The 22,995-nt window shown below is 31.5% G+C and overlaps 2 protein-coding genes across 2 annotated transcripts; both read right to left on the bottom strand.

The window, feature by feature from the left end:
* Positions 1 to 6,211: 6,211 nt before the first annotated feature.
* LOC134714283 (ctenidin-3-like) lies at positions 6,212 to 9,450 on the bottom strand. The gene is made up of 3 exons (XM_063575521.1): positions 9,369 to 9,450; positions 7,179 to 7,726; positions 6,212 to 6,298 (listed from the first exon to the last, which is right to left on the bottom strand). Exons 2-3 carry the CDS (start codon positions 7,723 to 7,725, stop codon positions 6,291 to 6,293), a joined length of 555 nt encoding a protein of 184 aa, XP_063431591.1. The 5' UTR covers position 7,726; positions 9,369 to 9,450; the 3' UTR covers positions 6,212 to 6,290.
* Positions 9,451 to 18,506: 9,056 nt separating this feature from the next.
* Positions 18,507 to 21,971, bottom strand: LOC134714282 (ctenidin-1-like). The gene is made up of 3 exons (XM_063575519.1): positions 21,938 to 21,971; positions 19,130 to 19,647; positions 18,507 to 18,594 (listed from the first exon to the last, which is right to left on the bottom strand). Exons 2-3 carry the CDS (start codon positions 19,644 to 19,646, stop codon positions 18,587 to 18,589), a joined length of 525 nt encoding a protein of 174 aa, XP_063431589.1. The 5' UTR covers position 19,647; positions 21,938 to 21,971; the 3' UTR covers positions 18,507 to 18,586.
* Between the last annotated feature and the right edge of the window lie 1,024 nt (positions 21,972 to 22,995).

Genomic DNA, 22,995 nt, shown 5'->3' with positions numbered 1-22,995 from the left:
AATGAATTCCAATTTCCTTGAACATGGTTTATAGAATTATGTATCTAGATATGTATATTTGGTGTATTCCTGTCCGTCCGTCGTCAACATGTCGGCATTACATCAAACACTCTTTAACCAATTTACATAAAACTTTGGGAAATTGTTTAAATCTATTGACGTGAGCTCTCTATCGTCTTTAATAAATTTTAGATTTTAAGTGTCTGAGTAATGGGGTTTTATTCAATAAAAATGGTGGGTTTTTTTTCAGTCTTCTGATAATATTTAAAAAATTATTTCACAAATTTGCAAGGAAGTTTGGTGAATTGTTTATATCTATTATTGTAAGCGCCTTTTCGATTTTTATTAATTTTCGATTTTATGTTATTCAGTTGAGGGGTTTATTCATTAAAAAAGATGGTACTTTCCAGTTTTCGGACAATAACTCAAAATGGTTTCAGCAGTTCTCATGAAACTTTGATTTATTGTTTATATATATGATATATGTATTGACTGATATTTATAAATATCTGAGATGACATGTAGAAGTTACCGAATATTTCAAAAAGGTGACGGGCGTATCATGCGCTCATTGCGTAGCTGTTTATTTTTTATAGAACACTTTTTTCAGCATTTATTTTTGTACAGTAATAGAAACTCGCACATGCTTGCAATTTAAATAGTGTGTGATAACAATGAGAATGGAAATGAGGAATATGTCAAAGAGACAAAAATAATATCTAGTAAAAATTCAAGGGCAGTATGGTATCACAGTATAGGTCCTATTGACATAGTTCTTGTGTTTGTTGCCACTAAAAAATGACCTAAAAGAGTTTAAATATATAATAACTTATATTCGCATTCTGACTTTTTTAAAATGCCCATTTAATGAGGTCTGTGATTTTTTCTGAATAAGACTACGAGGCAAAGCTGTATATAGGGTGGAAAAATCAAAAACACCAATTATAAGCATGCCATTTATCAAGTACCTCGAACGATTTTTGACACTCCAAAAGTAATTTATTCCACTATTTTCAAAGGCCTTATATGAACACTTTTTATCCGGTTTTTGATTGCATCAAGTCTACTAGTAAGTAGAATTCATAGTTTAGTAGGGGAACAATGACTTGAAGACGACATAAATGATTTTAATCTTTGTTTGTAATGAGTTATGTGCGGCTTCCGAACCCAGTACATGGTGGGAACTTTCATTGTACAATGTATTTAGTTCTGCTTTGAAAAGAGCTGAGTCTATGTTTCATATACCATAAAGTAAGGAACTAGTCCTTAATTGAGATCCTTGTCAGATATTCCTGGCCATATGTTTTCCTTTTTGTCATATCAAGAATTGCTCTAATTTAATATGTTCGTACGGGAAACAAGGAACATTATCCTCAAACAAAAAACAAGATCATTCTACATAAATGTTTCAAAAATGTAGTGTATTTGTCACAGGATAATCATAAGATATACTGGAATTGTCCTCGACCTCACTTCTGTGATGGATATATATGTTAATGGAATGATCAATCCTTCTCTGAATACGGGACCAGCATATTAGTAGAGGTAGATTCAAATGACCAATGATCCTCAATTTCTACTGAATTTTTGCTGTCAAAAAAATGCTAACATTCCAATTTTAAATAACAGTTAACAGCAAATACATTATCACAATAACAGATAAAATAAACTAAAAGCCCAATAACAGCTAACAAAGAATGAGACAATAACAGCTAACAGCAAATATATTTTCAGAATAACAGATAACAAAGAATTAAAATGCCCCATAACAGCATAACAGCTTAACCCCTTGCCCCCCCCCCCTTTATATGATCCTGGTGGATAGATATCTTATTTGCTATCATATTTCCACTGTTTGTATCTGAAAAACACTAGCACCAACAAAATATAAATGTGCGGTTTATTTTATTGAACTTACAAAATTTCACCCGAACAACAAATAAGACAACAGTTTTTAGTAGTATAACGATATATGATGTATTTAAGATAATATGGTTGAAAAAGACCTTTTTGTACAAAGTCGAATAGTGGTACGCAACGACGATTTCTGAACGGAATAAACGACATATATATTTAATAATATTTGATAAGTAAGTCATTTTGTAAATTTGTAAGCCTGTATTAAAAGCTTTGATATCAACAAAATATCGTCACTTGATATTATCTAAACAGTGATTAATTTCCTCTTGAAATTATAATATATTGCAAGACGCCATACAGCCAAAAGTTGTTATTTTGCAATTCGCCGTACAACGTCCTGCAATTCGCCGTACAATAAACAAACAATGTTTTTGTCTATATTCTTTAAAAAACATCTTTTTGGCAACAAATTTCAGTTAATATGATGTCACACTATAATAATCTAAAAACGTGTCTGGAAAAATAATGAAAAACAGTTCAATATCTTGAGAATGGGGCGACAGAGGACGATCGACCTCGAAATTTTCCGGTACTAAGTGACAAGTTTTGGAGTATTACACAATATCTTGTATTAATTTTGTACTTATGGGCCTAATAATTTAAAGGATTATTATATGAGAAAATAATTTCTTAAGCGGCACCCTCATCAAATAAGTGGAAATGCTTTAAATTGAATGAATTCTTAACTTGTTTATTTATTTTTTCTATTTCTCTCCGCTTCGTTAGTACCCAATTTCCGGTGGCGATGATACACAGTGATTTGGATTAAGAGTTGTCTCATTGGCACTCACACCACATCTTCCTTTATCTATCTCACATAAACACTAATCACTATTAATAAAATCACACACAAAAATTATGGAGGAGGTGACAAAATTGTTATTGGGATATATTAGTTTGTTTAGGGGATACTATAAAGGGCGCAAGTTCCATAGCAGGAAAGTCGCCTCCCAAAACATCAATATAATAAAACTATAAAGGTTCTTGTATTTATTAGGAAATCACCGGCGTTTTATTTGTTTGATCTGAGGTTTGATAACTTATTTCATATGTACAGTATCAATTTTTATTTTATATGAAGCAATGTTGATAATAACATACCCTTCTTTATCTCCGATATCAATGACGTGTCTACAATAACTGTTTCACTACCGAGCCGTTTACTCTGTTCAAGAATGATGGCATTCAATGGGCTGATAATGATGCACTTTTTTTTGTCATGTTCATGATCACTTCAAAAATTAGAGATTTTCCATAGCCAGTTGGCAATACAGTCATTGCGTCATTATGGTATGCAGCAGAGACGGATTTAAATTGTAACGGTTTTAAAAATGAAAATTCAGTCTTCCTTTTTTTGTTAATTGCGGCCAATGCGATTTTTTTCTGTAGAGACAGCGTCATTGCTGCCATCGCCATTTTGTCTCAATATGGGATATCCTTTTCTAAATATAGATATATTAGGTCTGGTTCCCTGTATATTTTATGTAAATTAGGAAACCTGTAAAAAAAGATGGTTGGTCATTACCTGATCCTTATATCTGTCAAAGCCAAACAGATAAAGGACAGAGAACCAGTCAATGACTTTCAAAACAGCGGTATATTACTGTCACCTTAATGGTCGGTTCAAAATGTTCAGTAATTCGGTTTCTATTTTGTATTTTGTAGACTGTTGTTTGTATTTTCGTTTTTATCAACTGGATACTAAATATGATATGGATGCATGCTCTGCTGCTGCTGCAATGTTGCAAATCGTAAGGGACGACATCAAAAGTTCAATGAAGAATAAAAAACTTAATTCACATAGTTTTTTCACTGACCCCCACATCCCCCTCTTAACCTAATTTGGGAAAAAATGATTGACCAAAAGGGATATATGTGAAATCGAATTTAGATGACCACAACTTGCACAATGTTGAACCCCACCCCCAAACTTTTTGATTTAAGTTTTTTATCCTACATCGATCTTTTGATGTCGTCCCTAAATAGAATGAGAAATTTTAAATTTTGTCTTTTGTCGAAAAATTTGGTTCTGAACTGATCTCCATTATCAAATTTCTAGATGCTATTCATAACATAAAGCACACTTCACTGTATCTGTGAAATCTTTTAATTTGAGATTATTTGGTATGGATGGATGTATCAAGTGATATGTTACCAACATTTTATTGTAGAACTTAATCTATATAAGAAAGACCAGTTTAAAGATAGTGCCAGCTTCATAATATTTTGGATCCCCAATGCTCTTCAATTTTGTACTTGTTTGGTTCTATCATTATTTTGATTTTCAGCGTCACTGGTGAGTCTTATGTAGACGAAACGCGCATCTGGCGTACTGAATTATAATTCTGGTACTTTTGATAACTACGTTGGAAAAATCGACAAGTCGAGGGACACTAAGAAATGAATTCTTTGAAATAATCTTCCTGATTAATCTTTTGAATTTATTTTAAATATTTTTGTTTGGACTTTAATGTGTACACCTAGAAGTAGTCATAACAAAGTAAAAAACCATAAAGCGTATTACTATTTTCTTTTTATGTTAGATAACTTAAAATTGAAAAAAAAATAGGGAATCTGTAAAAAGACAACAATCTGACAAATGAGAGGAAAACCGCCGACGTCCAGCAAGGGGGTCCTCAATACAGCCAGAAAACCCCTTACCCGGAGGCGATTTTCAGCTTATCCCCTAAATGAAAATGTGCACTGGTTTAGTGATTATGGACATCATACTCTACTCTGAAGACCTAAGGCTCCTGAATTTGGACAGTCGGCTGGGTTGAATATTTTTTTTTAGATTCTAACCCTCCTCTTTACCTCTAATCAATGTGGAATAAACAAACACAAATCAATAAATAAAAAATCAATAAAAGTCAGTTTTAAAAAAATGAATCCAAAGACAGAATAGTTAATAAAAGAAACTAAACAAAATGTCAATGATACATACATTAACAAAGACTGCCAGTTCCAGACCTCAATTCAACTCATTGAAAGATTATGTCTTCATCATATGATTATCTAGCACGGTTCCTTCCGTAAGGAATTTAGGATTTAGTATCATATAATCATTACAAATTATGAGAAGAACAAAACCAATATCATGCCAACAACTGGTTTTATTCTACATAAGAACATTTCTGTACCAAGTCAGTAATATTACAGTTGTTGTCCATTCGTTCGATGTGTTTGAGCTTTTGATTTTGCCATTTGATTGTGGACTTTCCTTTTTGAATTCAGTATTTTTGTGATTTTACTATAAATGAATGTGTTTATGCTCGATGCATACCCTACAACTGAATCAATATTAAAGTCAAAATATGCCTTCTTTAATGACTTGCAACACTATCGTCTTTATAAATAAAAAAGAAGGTGTGGTACAATTGCCAATGAGAAAATTCTTCGCAAGAGACCACATGACAAAGAAATTAACAACTATAAATCACCGTATGGCCTTCAACAATGTGCAAAGCTCATACTGCATAGTCAGCTATAAAATGCAAAAAAATGACTAATATTAAACTATTTAAACAAGAAAACCTACAGCCTAATTTATGTAAAAAAATGAACGAAAAACAAATATGTACCACACCAATAAACGACAACAACTAAATTACAGGCTCCTAACTTGGGATAGACACATTCATACATAATATGGCGGGGTATATTTCCTGTCTTTTATAGCATGTTTATTTTATTCAATACATTTCTATAATATCAAATTTTGTAGTAGATATAGTCTAATATGTTGCAATAAACCTTGTTATTTGTCGATTTATCTCTTATAATTCTGTTGGAGCTGAGTTTCTTGGTGAAATAAGCACATCCTTATTTGTCTATAAAGTGTGAACATGCATACGTTTAAGGTATAACATACGATTTATAAACGGTGTATGATCAAGTTTAGGGATGTAACTGCTACGGAATGTGCGTTTAACAATTTGATAGTTGAAACCATTTGACTTGTAATATATTCTCTTTTCAAGTCGTCAATATGTGACTTGGATATGAATGCACTCATGTGACAGCACATCAACAATCTATATTTTCAGAGGAGTATGATTGGATATTCATAAAGTAAGTACCATAATCATGACAATGGTGTCTACTGTATGGTTGGGTTGTTATCTCTTTGACACATTACCCATTTCCATTCTCAATCAAAGTTCTACGTTTTCCATTTTTATCAAATTATACAATCTAGTCGATCTTTAAATTGAGAACAGAAAAAAGTAGTGTAAAGTGATGGTTCCATGAAGAGACTGCAGATTAATGATAGAAGGTAAAACAACACAAATTAAATGCAACGATTATATTTTATATCATAAATGTAAAAAAAAAAAGGATTATGCGTCCGTTCTGTTAAAGTTCTGTGTTTAATATCCTGCAAAACAAAGAATAAAAATGTTATCATAGCAAAGTGAAAAATACAACTTCGTGTAATGTAAATCTACATTTTACAAATATATATATTTTCATTCTTTATCGCATTTGTGTTTTATTATTTTGTCGGATTGTTGTCTTATCAACGTGTATCCATGTCTCCTTTTACTAGTATTTCGTTCAAAAGAATTCATAACTGTATTTAAACATATTTGAAGATGAGTTTTGGTTTTTCATTTGAAGAGGAAACATATACAAAACGAATTCAAGTGACGTTCATCATGGGACATGTTTAGGATCGGACAACATGTACAGCTTATTGCTTTGCTTTCTATATGATTGAAAATATCTGTATTGACAATTATTACAGCATGAGAGAGAAATATCTTACGTTCCTTCCACAAAGGATAATTTGTTGAAAAATTTGCATATAAAGCAGCAATAAGAATATGAAATTCTTTAGTGTTCCAAGAAAAAAAGGACCAAAATCATAAAATATGGTTGAATGTTAACTGTTGAGAAATATCGTAATACACGAGTTTTAGCACTTAAATATGTTTCTTTAATGATTGTTCTTCTTGTTTAAAAAAATTTCAGAGTTTTGTTCTTGATTTATGACGTCATGATGCTTAGTCGCCTTTTGTCAGGACGTCACTATTCAGGAAATTCAGCAGAATTGAAAATAAATTAACGTCATAATAAAACTGTGACAAATGATTTACTTTGAATAGATAGTTCACTAATAATGACAAATGATTTTTTCACACCGCTCAAGAAATTTGCATATAACACAAAAACTAGCGAAATGAATTTAAACCATTCGTTGGGCAATACAGATCCGGTCAGAACATAATAAATATTTAAAGCAGACTTTATTTCACCTTTTCCCTTTCCGTATCCGTATCCACCATATCCTCCTCCAATACCACCATATCCACCACCATAACCTCCTAATCCACCGAATCCACCTTCATAACCACCATAACCACCATATCCTCCTCCAATACCACCATAACCACCATATCCACCTCCTAATCCACCTCCATAACCACCATAACCACCATAACCACCATATCCTCCTCCAATACCACCATAACCACCACCATAACCTCCTAATCCACCTCCATAACCACCATAACCGCCACCATAACCACCTTTTACAATAACAACTTTTCCTTTTCCATATCCGCCTCCATATCCTCCACCGTATCCACCACCGATTCCACCGTATCCTCCGTATCCACCTCCGATTCCATAACCTCCGTATCCACCTCCGATTCCACCATATCCTCCGTATCCACCGCCGATACCTCCAAATCCACCACCGAATCCACCGCCGTATCCACCTCCGTAACCGCCATATCCTCCTTTATAGGATGCGCTGACTGCGCTACAGATAACCAGGAGAATTCCGACTAAGAGCTGCATTCTGGTATAATCAAAAAGTCTCTAAATTACGAAATATTTAATAACAGAATCCAGAAAAAAAACAAAAGTCTGAAGTTCAGTTTGTATGTTTAACTTTCTAATATACGTGTGTTAATAAGTAGTTCTTCAAAAAAAATTAGAGTAAAAATTATCATAAATACTATTTGTTGGTTATAACTTTAGATCATTTTTTTTTGTTAAAAAAAATTAAGACAGAGGAACAAGTTATTAATCTAATGTTTGTTATGCGTTAATTATTCAATCTTTGACCTCACATTGTGCATTTATTGGACAACATAAAACTGAAAATATCTGCTGCCAGATAATTTGTCCATTCTAAGCCTTTAAAACCCATGTTGATCAATTGCATTTGATAAGAGAAAACTGAAAATTATAATGCAATTCGTTTTGTAACTATAATTCTCATTGAAAGTCGACAAATATTTTCAAGAATTAGAATCCACGTTCAACCGGTCCGTAACTAAGAAAGGTTTTGAATTACGATTTTTTTGGGGTTATGTGATTTCTCAACAAGTATACCAAAAAGGCTCAATTTGAGCGTCACCATCTTTTTTGTCAATATTGGAACGATTCTGATGCGTAGAAAAGTATAGATATGTTTAGTGTTTATGTTTGACATTCATTCAGAGTATACATATATTAACATATAATATTGTTAAGATGCTAAAAACGTCGCTACAGTTTTTCAGACTTTTTCATTAATGGTAATTTTAAGTCAAAATATTTATATTATATGGAATTTATTTTAATGTGTGGCATTAGCATGAAGATGACTGTATTGTATTTCAAGTTTTGCCTCAGTAAAACTTAACTTTACTGTCGCAAATATCCCTTTACTTAGCCCTGCTCCGCGTCGCTAAGTACACTCGATTTGCGAAAGTAAAATTTACTTTTCACATTTGCCAAGCTTAAGGAATTACAATACATTTATCTACTAAATAACTGCTAGCTTATTTGTTCTTTCAGTTTCGAAAGAAAAGTATTTTAGTCCAATAATTTACTTTTGATTGTGAAGGTACTGCAAGTAATTTAAAACATTATAGTAATAGATATAAGAAGATGTGGTATCTGTGCCAATGAGACAAATCTCCATCCAAATCACAATTTTTAAAAGTACACAGTCTTCAACACGGACCATTGGCTCAAACCGATCGGCTTACTTTTACAAATTGTAAATTGAATGGAGAATTGTCTCATTGACTCTCATACCACATCTCCTATAATATCTTACTAATCTTTTAAGTTTTGATACCACTTCAAAGTAAGACGATTTGATAGCCCTTAACAATAGTACAATAGCCACAAGGTGATTTCTGTTTATTTCAAGCTTTTTGGTAGCAATAAAAGATGGACAATATAAACTTCAACGAGACAGTATTTCTCTGAAATAGTTTTTTTTTACTGGCTGCATGTTTGTAAATAACGCTTTCTATTGTATCGTTTATATTATATAATTAGCGATCAGGAAACACTTCGTGTAAACGGAATCAATCAAAACATGATATAAAGTACGAAACGACAAACGCAATATTTTTTGCTATTTTTAGATTCAAAAGTTCTGTAGATTGAGATGAGAAATTTAATTTTACAGACTGTACAGTTAATTTAACAATGAGACTTACTTGCTTTGATACGATAGTCCAGTGGTGTGCTGAATGTTCGCTGTAGAAGCCTTATATATTGCTGAATGTATTAAAACTATGATGTATTATACATGTCATCACAAATCAATCAAAAGAATTTACGCAGTTTTATACCGAAACTTATTTGTAATAAACAATTGATCAAGATATTTTTTAATGAGAGAAATAATCATTCTTCATCATAAATTTTTGAAAGTCATAGACTGACACGTTTTGCGTTTTTGAAAAGTTGTGTGTAAGCATTATGGTTAATCTTAGATATGGCTAAACAATCTAACGGTTAACCTAAGATATGGCTAAACAATCTAACATAAGGCTGTGTTCACATTGACCTTAACTCGGTGTTGTGTTAGTGTAACTCACACATAAACTACACATAATTACGTTCCCATTAATAAAACTCAATGTTGACATGTAGTTTAAATCATGTTTTATCTACATGCAGTCGATAGTCGATGTAGATCTTGTGTAGGTTTAGTGTACACAAAACTAGGCATTCAGAACTTTAATTTTCCCATGTATATTTAAAAAAAAACGAATTTTATATAAAATTCATACTTATAACACTTATTAATAAAGTTCTTTACATAAAAAATTGTTTAAACTTGATTTATTTATTTGTTATAAAATCACTTTACGTAGCTTACTTAACCTTGCCGAACACATAATTTATTTGAAAAGGTCTTCCAGAAACGCCTGGACGTACACAGAAATATTTGCCACTGGTCTTTGTTCAAACAACGATTCACTCATAAATGCATTACTGAAAAGAGGTGAGGTTAATTGTTTGTTTGTGTAGCATGTCAGATCCGTTAAAATAAAATTAGAAATAAAAAAAATAAAAAAACATTACTTCTCCCTAGGCCAAATACTCCTTGGAGAAAAAATACCATTTAATACAAACAGAAAAGATAGAAATGCAGTGATCCTTAACATCGGAATTTTTTTTCTTCGTCTGCAAGCACGCTGATGCAGCCTACGTTTTTAATGCGTAATTGGGACATCTTAAAATGACTTTCATAAAAGAGCAACTACTTTGCTTCAAAAAAAAAGAGGGAAATTCTGAGTCAGATTTATTTTTTCTCGCGCAAAAGTTTATATTTAGTTTTTTTGTCGATGGAACAAATTCAATATCTTAAACTATAATGGTTAGGGAAACTTTGGATTCAAAATATTTATTTTCAAATGGTCGTTTCCTAACTGCTAGAAAAGTTGTCCAAAAATAAGAAACCAGTTCTACGTAATGGACATTTAAATGACATATAATTTACAAGTGTGAACAAATCTTATGTACAGGTTACTTAGCAAGGTGTAAAGATGTGAACAAGTTTAATGTGAAACTAGTGTCCATTACATAAACCAAATGTAAACATGTTTACTGTACACGGCGTTTGGTGTGAACGCGGACTAAAATACGGTTTTAACAATCTAACATTTAATTTGGTTTAAACAATCTAATATAAGATATGGTTAAAACAATCTTACTAAGATATGGTTAGAACAATCTAACCTAAGATATAGTTAACTTAAAGAATCTACAAAATGTAAAAAGTCAGGAAAATGACAGTTGTTGTCCGATCAATTGTCATTTAATTTTTCAATTGGTTAGGGACTTTCCGTTTTGATTTTTTCTCGGAGTTCAGTATTTTTGTGGTTTTACTTTTTAGTACTTATTAACTTAATACGTCTTACAGGTTAATCTGAATTTGACCTAAACAAGAACACTCAAATCTTACGAATTTTAAATTCAAATGTGTATTCAAATAAAGGTTCTATAAGGCCAATACATAAAGACAACGGTAGTTTACCACTGTTCGAAATTTATAAATTGACATCAATAATTAGAATCAAAATAGACAAGAATCTGAAATTATCCAGGACATCTTTCAAGGATTCTCGTTATTATTTTTTTTTATAAAAACAATGTATAATAAATACTTCAAACATAAATGACAATAGTATCCGGTGTTTACAAAAATGATGGTTTTAATAAATTTAACATTTTTGTCACTTGAAATTTAAATTATTTTATATGCTATCAATTCCTATATCATTTTTGGGAGAGTAATTCAATCTTATATAATTAGTTATTAAAAGTACCAGGATTATTATTTAGTACGCCAGACGCGCGTTTCGTCTACATAAGACTAATCAGTGACGCTCATATCAAAATATTTATAAAGCCAAACAAGTACAAAGTTTATAATTTTTAGATTACCACATATATTTAAGTATTATTAATTGATAACAAAAGATTTATTTTAAACCCTTTTTATGTTCTAGCATTGATTGTTATGGGTTTTTGTTTCATCTGTAAACACACCATGTTGAAAGCCCAACTAGCATTATTATATTGTGTCCTTGGAAAATATTGACTATCTGTTATTTATAATGTCAAGTATATATATTTACAAATTTTATTCAATATTTATGCAAATTTCACAATTAATATGTCATAATTCATGAAGGTTAAGTCGAGAGGTAATGATCTAGTTACAGAAATCTGATCTTATTTCCAAATAATTCAACTCATGTCCGATATGTATACATCTTGTTAGTGGATTTTAAGTGTCTTAAATCCTATGACACTATACTGGCTAAAAACAACGACATTCAAATTCATTAGTCGATTAAGGATAATTATTCAACCTTTCTTAAAATAAACAATAGTCATCAAACCAATTGACAGAAAATTAACAAAAAACATAATTCATCAAAGATACAAAGTACATAATTTACACTTCACTTCTTTGATGACATTAATTGTCGTATTAAATGTTCATAAATAAATTGCTAACAAAAGTTTGAATTTGACCCAATCAATAGTTTACCTTAACTGTATTTGGAAAACCTTTCGAAATGTTTACTTTTTTATGGTCTTAAATTTTGGTACTTTATTTGACCTTGAACATCTTTTGATTCGAGCGTCACTGATAGGTCGTTTGTAGATGAAACGTGCGTCTGGTGTAAAATTTTATGAGTTTCTGAGAATGATAAACGCCTTTTATCTTCATAAGAATTGTAACCCAGACGCGTCTTATCTACTGAGATAATCATTAAAACTCGAAATAAAGTTAAAAACAAAAACATAAGCAAATTGTAGACGTGTAACGAGAACCCATAATTTCAAAAAGTATGATTACTGAGCAACATGGAACCCATCAAAAATCGGTTTGAATGTTTAATCATTTATCCGGATTATAATTTAATATGCTTTCGTCTACATAATACTCATTAGTAACGCTCAGATCAAAACAAGTATAAAGTTGAAGAGATTTAATCAATTTTTTATCTACTCTCCTTAAGATTTAATGTCCATATGAGAAAGCTGAGTGAACAATGTTAGGTTTCACACCATAAACAAATTTATTTCAAATTTTCAAAACGGTGGAACTAGGTATACCAATCGTGTTTTTCTGGTACTTATAAACGTTCTACTGATGATCACTTGGAGGGTACAATTAATCTTCGGAAAAAATACTTATAGGTATACGATTTCATTACTTTTTTAATCTACAGGTATTGGAATGAGGCGCCTAAATCACTGTATTCACCGCATGTGAATATCTATCTGCCGTAGATGAGAAATATTTCTTACTATGCTTTAAAGATTACAAATAATAAAGACACTTGCTATTTGAACTCCGGTGGTATTTATAATAATAATGGAACATTTGACAATTTATTGACACTTCATCAAAGACAAGCCGCTAAAATTTAGATTTAATTTCCGTAAAAAGAGGAAACTTTTTTACGAGAAACAATTTCAATGACAACTAGCTTGATTTTATTACAACATGTTTCTGCGTAATTTTTTTTTGTATTCGACTCAAAACACAAAAAAGGGATATTTGAAAAAAACCCTAAAAAACGTGTTGAAAGAAGTTGCTATATGCACTCTTTGTAAGGATTATGGAACCATATTCTAATGATAAAGTCTGATTTTGATCAAACGTGGCATAGCTTTCAAATAAACGATCCATATAAGAATGCAAAGTAAATATGTCATGAAACAATGGTTACAAGGCACAAACTGTGACGCTTCCACAGCATCTAGGATTGAGTAGTGTTGATAATCTACGACTCGCGCTTCGTTCAAAGATATATTTTAGCAACAAATCAGATTTATCATAAATATCAAATCGATAAATAAGTTAATCCATAGGTGCAACATGTGGAACAAAATCTGCAAACCGTTCCGTTTCGAAAAACCTGTGATCAACCCTACGGGTTCGGGTTGTTCAGTCTAGTTTCCTTTGATGCGTATCCAAGTTTGTATCTTCTATCTCTCTTTTGATAATCTTTTGACCAGGAAATCCTTAAACTGACATCCTTAAACCGTACATTGAACTATAATGGTTTACTTTTTTAAATTATCATTTGGATGGAGAGTTGTCTCATTGACACTCACACCACATCTTCCTATATCTATATATACAGATAATTGATTTCAGATATTTGTTTAAAAAAGAGTTTGCTTGAAATTTTGGATTTATATAATCTTTTGCGCCGGAATTCCTGAAGCTGACCAATATAGATAATTGAGTTATGTTGTTTGTTTATGACCATATAAAAAAGAAGATGTGGTATGATTGCCAATGAGACAACTATCCACAAAAGACCAAAATGACACAAACATTAACAAGTATAGGTCACCATACGGCCTTCAACAATGAGCAAAGCCCATACCGCATATAGTCAGCTATAAAAGGCCCCAATAAGACAATGTAAAACAATTCAAGCGAGAAAACTAACGGCCTTATTTATGTAAAAAAATGAGTTTGCTTGTAATGTCAATTTTTTTCCATCAGGATGAACATGTACTATTATGCTTTAAAATGTGTTTTTCCTCTGAAACATGTGTACACGTGATAAATAATGCACGCAAGGCTTATACTTTTTGGGTTTTTTTTTTATTATGTTTGTCGTGCATAAATACGGTAATTATAAAAAGCTGTGAAGTAAATAAGTGTGCTGAACTTGCATTTGTTTTTATTTATTCACTGATAAGGCTTTAAGAAAAAAAAATATCGATAGCTTGTGTGGTTAATTTCTTAAATAACCTGTTGAAAAATCTGTTCTGATGTGTTTCCTAATATACTATTATTATTTTTTGTTTCTATTAACCACCCACTGTTAACTTGATGACATTTATGAGTGAGCTACCATAAAAACCGACTAGAAACCAATAATGAGTGATTGTTGTAATACATTCGAAACATGACATAACAAACCACAAAGTAAAAACCCATTTAAATTAAACATTAAGTGAAAAAGGAAGCAAGTAATGAAATAAAGAAAAATACAAAATGTAACATTCAGCACATAAGGTTATCCCATTGACTAGGTAGGATTACATTAAATGCAAGCTTAACATTCTTTATGCAGATAGAAAATATTCGACATTGCTAGATGTTGCAAGTACCATTGCAAGTGTTCCTGTCTTTTACAATCTACTATGACAGTTTTGACTTGAATCAATGAGCCTGCTGTTATTGGCATTATGAATTTCATCTTATACACACGCCACGTTTTCGAGAAATTAACAAGAGGCTCGCATCCATCTGCATAACTCACATAGTATTAATATGCAACTGCATCACTCACATAGTATTAATATGCAACTGAATCACTCACATAGTATTAATATGCACTAATAAAACAATAAGTTAGCAGTTGTAAATGCTTTATGTTTGTACCTTTGATAAGTATTCACACCACTGGGTCGATGCCACTGCTGGTGGACGTGTCGTCCCCAATGGTATAACCAGCCAAGAAGTGACCATTTCGGTTTGAATATCAATTATATGGTCGTTTTTTATAAATTTACTGTTGGCAAAATAATGAATCATTCGAAACATTTAGGATTTTCTTATCCCCAGGCATAGATTACCTTAGCCGTATTAGGCACAACTTTTTTGAAACTTTTGGGATTCAATGTTTTTCAACTTTATATTTGTTTGTCTTTTTAACAATGTTGATCTTATGCTGACAAAACGCGTCTAGCCTATCAAATTATATGCCCGGTACCTTTCTTACTCATTATATTGTAGAAATAATGAAAATCGTAGAGTAACAATTTCTTCTCCAACCCTCTGTTGGAGCAGTTTGTGTGTAAGCAGCACATCCTTGTTGATGAAGTAGGTATACTAGTATTGTGAACATGAATGATCGGAAGGTATTAAACAAAACATGTCAATGTCATGCGGTGGAGTAGATGGTACGTAACTGTTGACGAAGGGGAATTTGACAATTGAAAAGTTTGAATCATCGTATATTTCATAATTTTCTCGTTTGATGTCGTCCGTCTGCGTCATAATCGAGGAAAAGATGAAATATGAAGCAGATCTTTCGGTTTCAGTGATATCCCTAATCCCAACTTTACTAGGATATAAGAGACGTAAGCACCCATGTTACAAAAGATCATTTGTACATCTGAAAAGGACATTTTGGAAGTTTGTTTTTCTTTTTGTTTTTTTTATGCTTCCGAATATGAATATTAATACATTACAAGAGTGAAAAAAACAAGCCACCCAATACGGGTGAACACTTAGCGCTATAGAACCAGGTTTAATCCACCATTTTCTACATTTGAAAATGCCTGTTCCAAGTCAGGAATATGACAGTTCTTGTCCATTCGTTTTTGATGCGTTTTGTTATTTGATTTTGCCATGTGATTATGGACTTTCCAAATTGATTTTCCTCTGAGTTCAGTATTTTTGTGATTTTACTTTTTACAAACTAAAAACCGTGGAAAACACATCAAATCTAAACGAAAAACAACGAAACAGCAGGAACACTGGAGTGAACTCAAAACAAACGACAATGCAACACAAACAGAAACGAACTAGAAGATACAACTGCCATTTTCCGAACTTGGTACTGGACATTTTAAGACAAATTGTGGATTGAACCTGGTTTGGTTTTGCTGGAGAAAAACCACTCGTACTTTTAGGACAATGATATTAACAACACTTAATAGAACCATTAGGTGACAGGAGTACAGTGAAATTAATGCAAGAACATTCAGGACAGAGAAATACACAAATAAATAATACAATACTAAATTTCGACAAGCTAGACACACGACTTGGTCATCGTCACAAAAAAAGACATCATAGGTAAATTTCTAAAAACAAATTGATACTGTTCAAGATCAGATTTTTAACTATGTCATTTGATGTATTATATTACAATAACAAGAATATTAATATAGATTTGTATTTGTAATTTGATAATTAGATGTATTATCTAGCTATGTCGGTATTTTTTCTAAATCAAACTGTAAAACAAATTAATAGTGTAAATATAGTTGCATTAAACTAAAATATTAAAAATTAACTGGCTGATTATTAATCATTACTTTTATTAACAAATAGAAAATAAAACAATAGAATTACAACTACAAACGATAAGACATTTATCCATATCCGATCCGAATCACAAATACAACATCATTAATAAATACATAAATTTTGGATAACAAATACCATGACACTTTTTTGTATAGCAAAGCGAATTCACATTCAGCAAAACAGTCATATTCGGGAATAGGTCATGTTAGGTACTTAAAAGACAAGACGACGTAAATGATAAATCACAATCTAAGACGTGTTCAAACACAGAGATTAAACATCGAAAAAATACAGCTAAACCTCCAACTAGTGTGACAGTTGGATCAAATTCTATTATTTTGGAAACAATGTGAGAACAAACAAAACAGTAGAAATACGTTAAAGGGGCACTAGCTACGAGATATATAAAAAATCTAAAGTTTTATTTTTTTCTCTTCAATCAATAATGAAAGTGAAATAGTGAAATAACAATTCGCTTTTTGCATCCAAAAAGGTTCAATTTTGACAAATTACGCTAAGAAAAAATGATAATTAGTAATTCACTTGCAAGTGAAAGAGTCGACCTATTTAAATCCGTGTTTATGTGAACTTCAATTTAACCCCTAGCTAGAGATTGACAACGCATGCATTGTACGTGTACTGGTTATTTAAAGAGAAAGAATGTCAACAATGAAATTGAAACTTCAGTAAATCATTTGATTACTAATTCTATGCACATAAAATCATTCTTATACGATTAAAAACAATGAGAAGCATCTATTTTTAATCTATAAAATTAAATCAAACAGACCTATAAAAATCCAATTGCACGTGTTGGTTTAATCGTTTCATATCTTTATTTATGTTTACATCGCTTATATGGTCATGTGAGGTCAAATCGATAGTTAATTAGATGGCGCCTGGACTTAAATACACACGAAACGAACCTATATATTATCTACCCCATGCTCTGTAAACTATTTATTTTATTTTTTTGATAGTTTGGATAAATGTTTTACATTGTTATAAATCAAATATGAGAATTTGAGTCAAATCGGTGACCATGAATTTGAGAGCTAGTGCCCCTTTAAAACATCAAAAATAGGGGTACATCAGTCAACATTTTATTGTAACCTTAATCACTATAAAAGCAAACAAATATGTCAACGAAGACAATAATTGCATAAAGTCATAGGACAAAAGCAAAAATGAAAATCAGGTATACAAAATTAACCACAGTATAACACGAATTGGCGGCATGCATAAGTACTGAAAGTTATTTTCAAGATAACATGTTCCATTCATTAGTTGTGGAAATCAGAGGGATATTTAAATCGTTATAAAGGAGGGACGAAAGATACCAGAAATAGAGTCAAACTCATAGATAAACTGACAACGCCATGGTGAAAAATTTAAAAAAAAAACCAGACAAATGACAGTACAGAAGACACAACATAGTGTTTCGGGACATCAAACATAAAACTTGTATGTAAGTTTTCTATTTCTGTAGAAAAACTCCCTGTAATGAGTCAACATAATCGATCTTTTAATCGGTTATGGTGATCAAGATGATCTTTCAATCGAGTATCGGGAATAGCAATGTGAAGCGTTTAGAACTCTAAATATTAAGATGATATTTCAATCGAGTATAGGGAACTCTAAATATTAAGATAATCTTTTCGAGGTTGACTTGCTGTTTCTACGCAGTTCAGTTCATATAATTCTATGAGGTTAAGTCTATGAAGGGACTGTAGATTTATGAAAGAAGGTAAAACAACACAAGTTAAATGCAACGATTATATTTTATATCAGCAATGTAAAAAAGAAAAGCATTCGTTGTCCGTTCTGGGTTAGATTCTGTGTTTAATATCCTGCAAAAGAAAGAAAATAATGTTATCATAGCATAACTTTCGCTTACAAAGATATCTTTTTTGTTTTTTGTGATTATTGTTTTATTGACGTTTAGTTATTGCCTCCTTAAACTTGTATTTCCTGTAGCAGTATTCATTATTTTTATGATCGGTATATACACATTTAAATGTGTTTTATTTACGAAAATAAACGAAAATGAGTACCAGAATGTCCAACAATAGAGAAGGTAACTGGTCAAATAATATTAACTCCGGAGTCAAAAGTCGGTAAAATAAAAATACTCCAGATTGGTGAAGTAATATTTTACGTACCTATTTAAAAACAACAATAAGCAAGTGTGTGAAAACAATAATAATTTAGCATATAATCAATAATAAAAGGATATTACAAGTAATTCTTATTGAGGTTTAACTGAAATTTGTATTTCAAAGTTCTGTAAGTTCTAAGTTATGTGTGTCCTAAACTTGTACTAGCAATAAACATCATGTCATAAAATATCAGTCAATTTATCTACTAAAGCAGACAATATCTTACCTTTTCCCTTTCCGTATCCGTATCCACCACCATATCCTCCTCCAATACCACCATATCCACCACCATAACCTCCTAATCCACCTCCATAACCACCATAACCACCATAACCGCCTCCATAACCACCATAACCACCATATCCTCCTCCAATACCTCCGAAACCACCATATCCACCTCCTATTCCACCATATCCACCACCATAACCCCCATAACCGCCACCATAACCACCATATCCTTTAACGATGACAACTTTTCCTTTTCCATATCCGCCTCCGTATCCACCACCGTATCCGCCACCGAATCCACCGTATCCTCCGTATCCACCTCCGATTCCATATCCTCCGTATCCTCCGTATCCACCTCCGTATCCTCCGTATCCACCTCCGTATCCTCTTCCGAATCCACCACCGAATCCACCTCCGTATCCTCCGTATCCACCTCCGTAACCGCCATATCCTCCTTTGGAGAATGCGCTGACTGCGCTACAGATAACCAGGAGAATTCCGACTAAGAGTTGCATTCTGCAATAGAAAAGAATTTTCTTCGTTACATGGTACTTAAAAGGAGAATCTCGGATACAATATCTGGAAGTTAAGTTTGACCACCGTTGGTCAATAAAGTCAAAAGAAGTATACCACTGTTTAAAAGTTATAAATCGATAAAGAAACAACGAGTCCGGGTTACAAGCTTAAACCGACGAAAGAACTTTTTATTAAAAAGAAAACATACAATCTTTTATATCTTATTTTGATAATGTAATGATCAACATATGACTAAAGATATGCGCCACAAGATAGTTTCCACTTTCTTAGTTATTACAGTACAAGTACAGATATCGCTGTCAGTTTATTTGCCAAGTCTATAGAAACGTTTTTCGTCAAGTTTTATATTTGCATTTTAAAAGGTACTGCAATAAATTTAAGGCAGATGATCGGTTTATAATTCCTCATATAGAGTTTTCTTATACTTTGTCAAAATGAAAATTTTACAATGCTGTTTTTCAAAAGATAGGTTTAATAAAATGTTTAACAAAATAAAGATAAAAAACGATGATGAAAATTGAACTTAATTCTTCGCTATAAGTAAAACATTCATTATAAATTTCTCTATCGGTCCAGTGTAGATATTCTACCAAAAGAGTTATCTTCCCTTACATGGCTTAGTTAAAAAAAAAAAAACATTTATGATTTGTTTAAGCATTTCCATTCTGCAATATATCACTATTTGTTCTCAATACAAATACATAGTCTAACCAATAAATTGCAAAAGCAGATTTAGGCAGAGAATTAGACCGATTTGTATTGAGATTTTGCAAACCAAGATGGTGGTATTTAATGAATTTACTATCGGATTAAACACATTTATTCTAGAGGTTATTGGTGTGTAAACCGGTGCAATTAACTCACAAACTGAATAAAATTCCGAACCAATAACGTCTAGAAAAAATGTGTTAACTCCGTATAATTCTTCAGCCAAACATACGCGATTATTAATTTACATTATTAATTTGGTGGCTACTATATGTACCACCAGAAGCACAATGGCATGTCGTAACTAACGAGTACGCCGCCATCTTGACTTTCTTAAAAACTTAAATGTTCGATAAATGCAACATAATCTAAAATGAACTAGCACCTACCTAAAAAACTTCATTTTAATAAGTTACTATCCGAATTTGAAGCGTACAAGTAACGAAATAATCTTCCGTCTGGAAGTTTTCAATTGTATAACGTCGTGTTTTGCCATGACGTCGATTCGCCAAATCATTCGTGAAATTTCCAGGAATTTTATTTAAATTTTATTTTTATACATTTTCGAAGATTTATTGCATTTATTTTATTTCTTTTTTTTTTATTATTATATATGCATTAGAATAGAAACAACCGTTATGCAATTGTTTTATAATCTCAATTTTCTGAAAATCCTAGTATCTCTGCAAGAATGTGTATCGCGCATGAATAGATTACAAAAGTAGTTTCAGAAACATAGTTTATAGAAGTGTAAACCAAGAGAAAAATTCTGATTGACCAATCCAATTCAAGTATTTATAGATATGCAAATGATATAAGAATTATCTTGAAATAGTACAATCATTATACTTTTCCTACTTTTTCGTACAACGAAAGTTTAAAGTCTTTAATGCACGAAGTGACAAAAAGAAAACGTGATTGTCCCGCTTTCTATAAATGATGTGACATATTTGCCTGCACGAAGAAGAATCTCTATGACACGGGGGTCTCTTCCTATGTAAAAGTATATACAGATGTGTTGCTGGAATGGGTCCCTTTTTTTACACGTCAAATATATCAATGGGTTTCGATTTCACTGGGTCAATAATTTTCATCTTTAAATTAAATTTTTATAAATGCTGACCAAGTCAAGATGTAAAAAACTGATATGTGATAACTGAAGAATATATGAATGGATTATGATTTTACCAAATAATATGTTTAAGGGTCAGGATTTCACAAGACTACAATATATGAATGGGGGTGTTTTTAAAATCCAAGTTGCACATCTGTTCCTAAAAATCCATTTAGAGACCCACCCCCCTCCCTGCTCAAATGACAAAAAGTTGTTCATATTGCTGAAGGCTGTATGCTTTTTCTTGTCGATTTATTTTACCTTATTTGGGCGCCCAGAATTACGTTATAAAAAAAGGAAGCAAATAAAACAATAATATCGGGCAAAATGTTAAGAACGATATATTTTTAAGTTTAAAAAATCGATGGAAAATAGAATGTTAGATTAAGATGCACAGTTTAACAGCTTTACAGACAATACAGTTAATGAAAGACTAAAGACACTTACTTGCTTTGATACGATGATACAGTGATGTGTTGAATGCTTGGTTTTGGAAGCCTTATATATTGCTCGTTTCATAATAAAATATGATAAATTATACTAATAACACAAATCAATCAAAATTAATTATGAATTGTTATAACGAACAATTTATCAAAATATTTTTTTATGAAAAATGATAAATGATTGAAAGTCGTACACTGACAAATTTTGCACTTTTAAAAAAAAAAATGTTATAAAATGGTTTTAAACAATCGCCAATTGAACCTCAAAACTCCCTCAGATTTTTGCTAATCCAACAAATCACTCATTTTATTATTTGATTTGGTTGTTTCTGAAAGCGTGTCTGTGTCTGCCTAAAACAATAACGAACAAAACATAAAATATGTGTAAACCATTGAACGTTTAAAGCCAGAGGTACCTAAAAAAAATGCCAAACCATTAACCTTTCAGAGATTTTTTTTAATTTCTTCAATGGACGAGTTGGTTCCATGCACTTTGTGTACACACAATGCTAAAAAAAATTCACAAAATAAGTATATTTTTTTAGTCATGTTATTCCTTTGTGTTTCTTAGAAAGTAAGATAATTTAAAAACAATATTAAAATATTTTTTTATTTTGTTAGGACGCAGAATAACATAATTGGTATACAACAAATATATATCAATAATTGGTAAAACTAAAGTTGTATTATTGGCTTAACAGAGAAAACAATAGTGGTCTTTGAAAGCTGTAAGAGTGAAACATGTGTTTCGATTTCCGAGTTTGTGGTAACTACTATGATTGTTTTGATTGTTTCGACAATTGAGATTTGATTCGATGTTTTATTTTGAGATATATCTATAAAATATAAATGATTATTGTTAAAAGAAACCATAATGTTTAATAATCTATGATTTAGTGATAATCAGATAACAGTAATACGTACTAAAATAACTGATTTTTGCAGAACTAATAACACATTTCAGGAATGACACATGATCTAGATAGCCTAGCTCTGCTGCAGTAAATATACAGTTTTTAAATTTAATTTAGTTCGAATAAATTAGGCTCATGAGTTCAT

The sequence above is a fragment of the Mytilus trossulus genome, chromosome 4 (assembly GCF_036588685.1).
Source record: "Mytilus trossulus isolate FHL-02 chromosome 4, PNRI_Mtr1.1.1.hap1, whole genome shotgun sequence".
In the NCBI taxonomy this organism is placed as follows: domain Eukaryota; kingdom Metazoa; phylum Mollusca; class Bivalvia; order Mytilida; family Mytilidae; genus Mytilus; species Mytilus trossulus.
The sequence above is the reverse complement of the archived record's forward strand: the minus strand, read 5'-3'. Positions and strand labels throughout refer to the sequence as shown.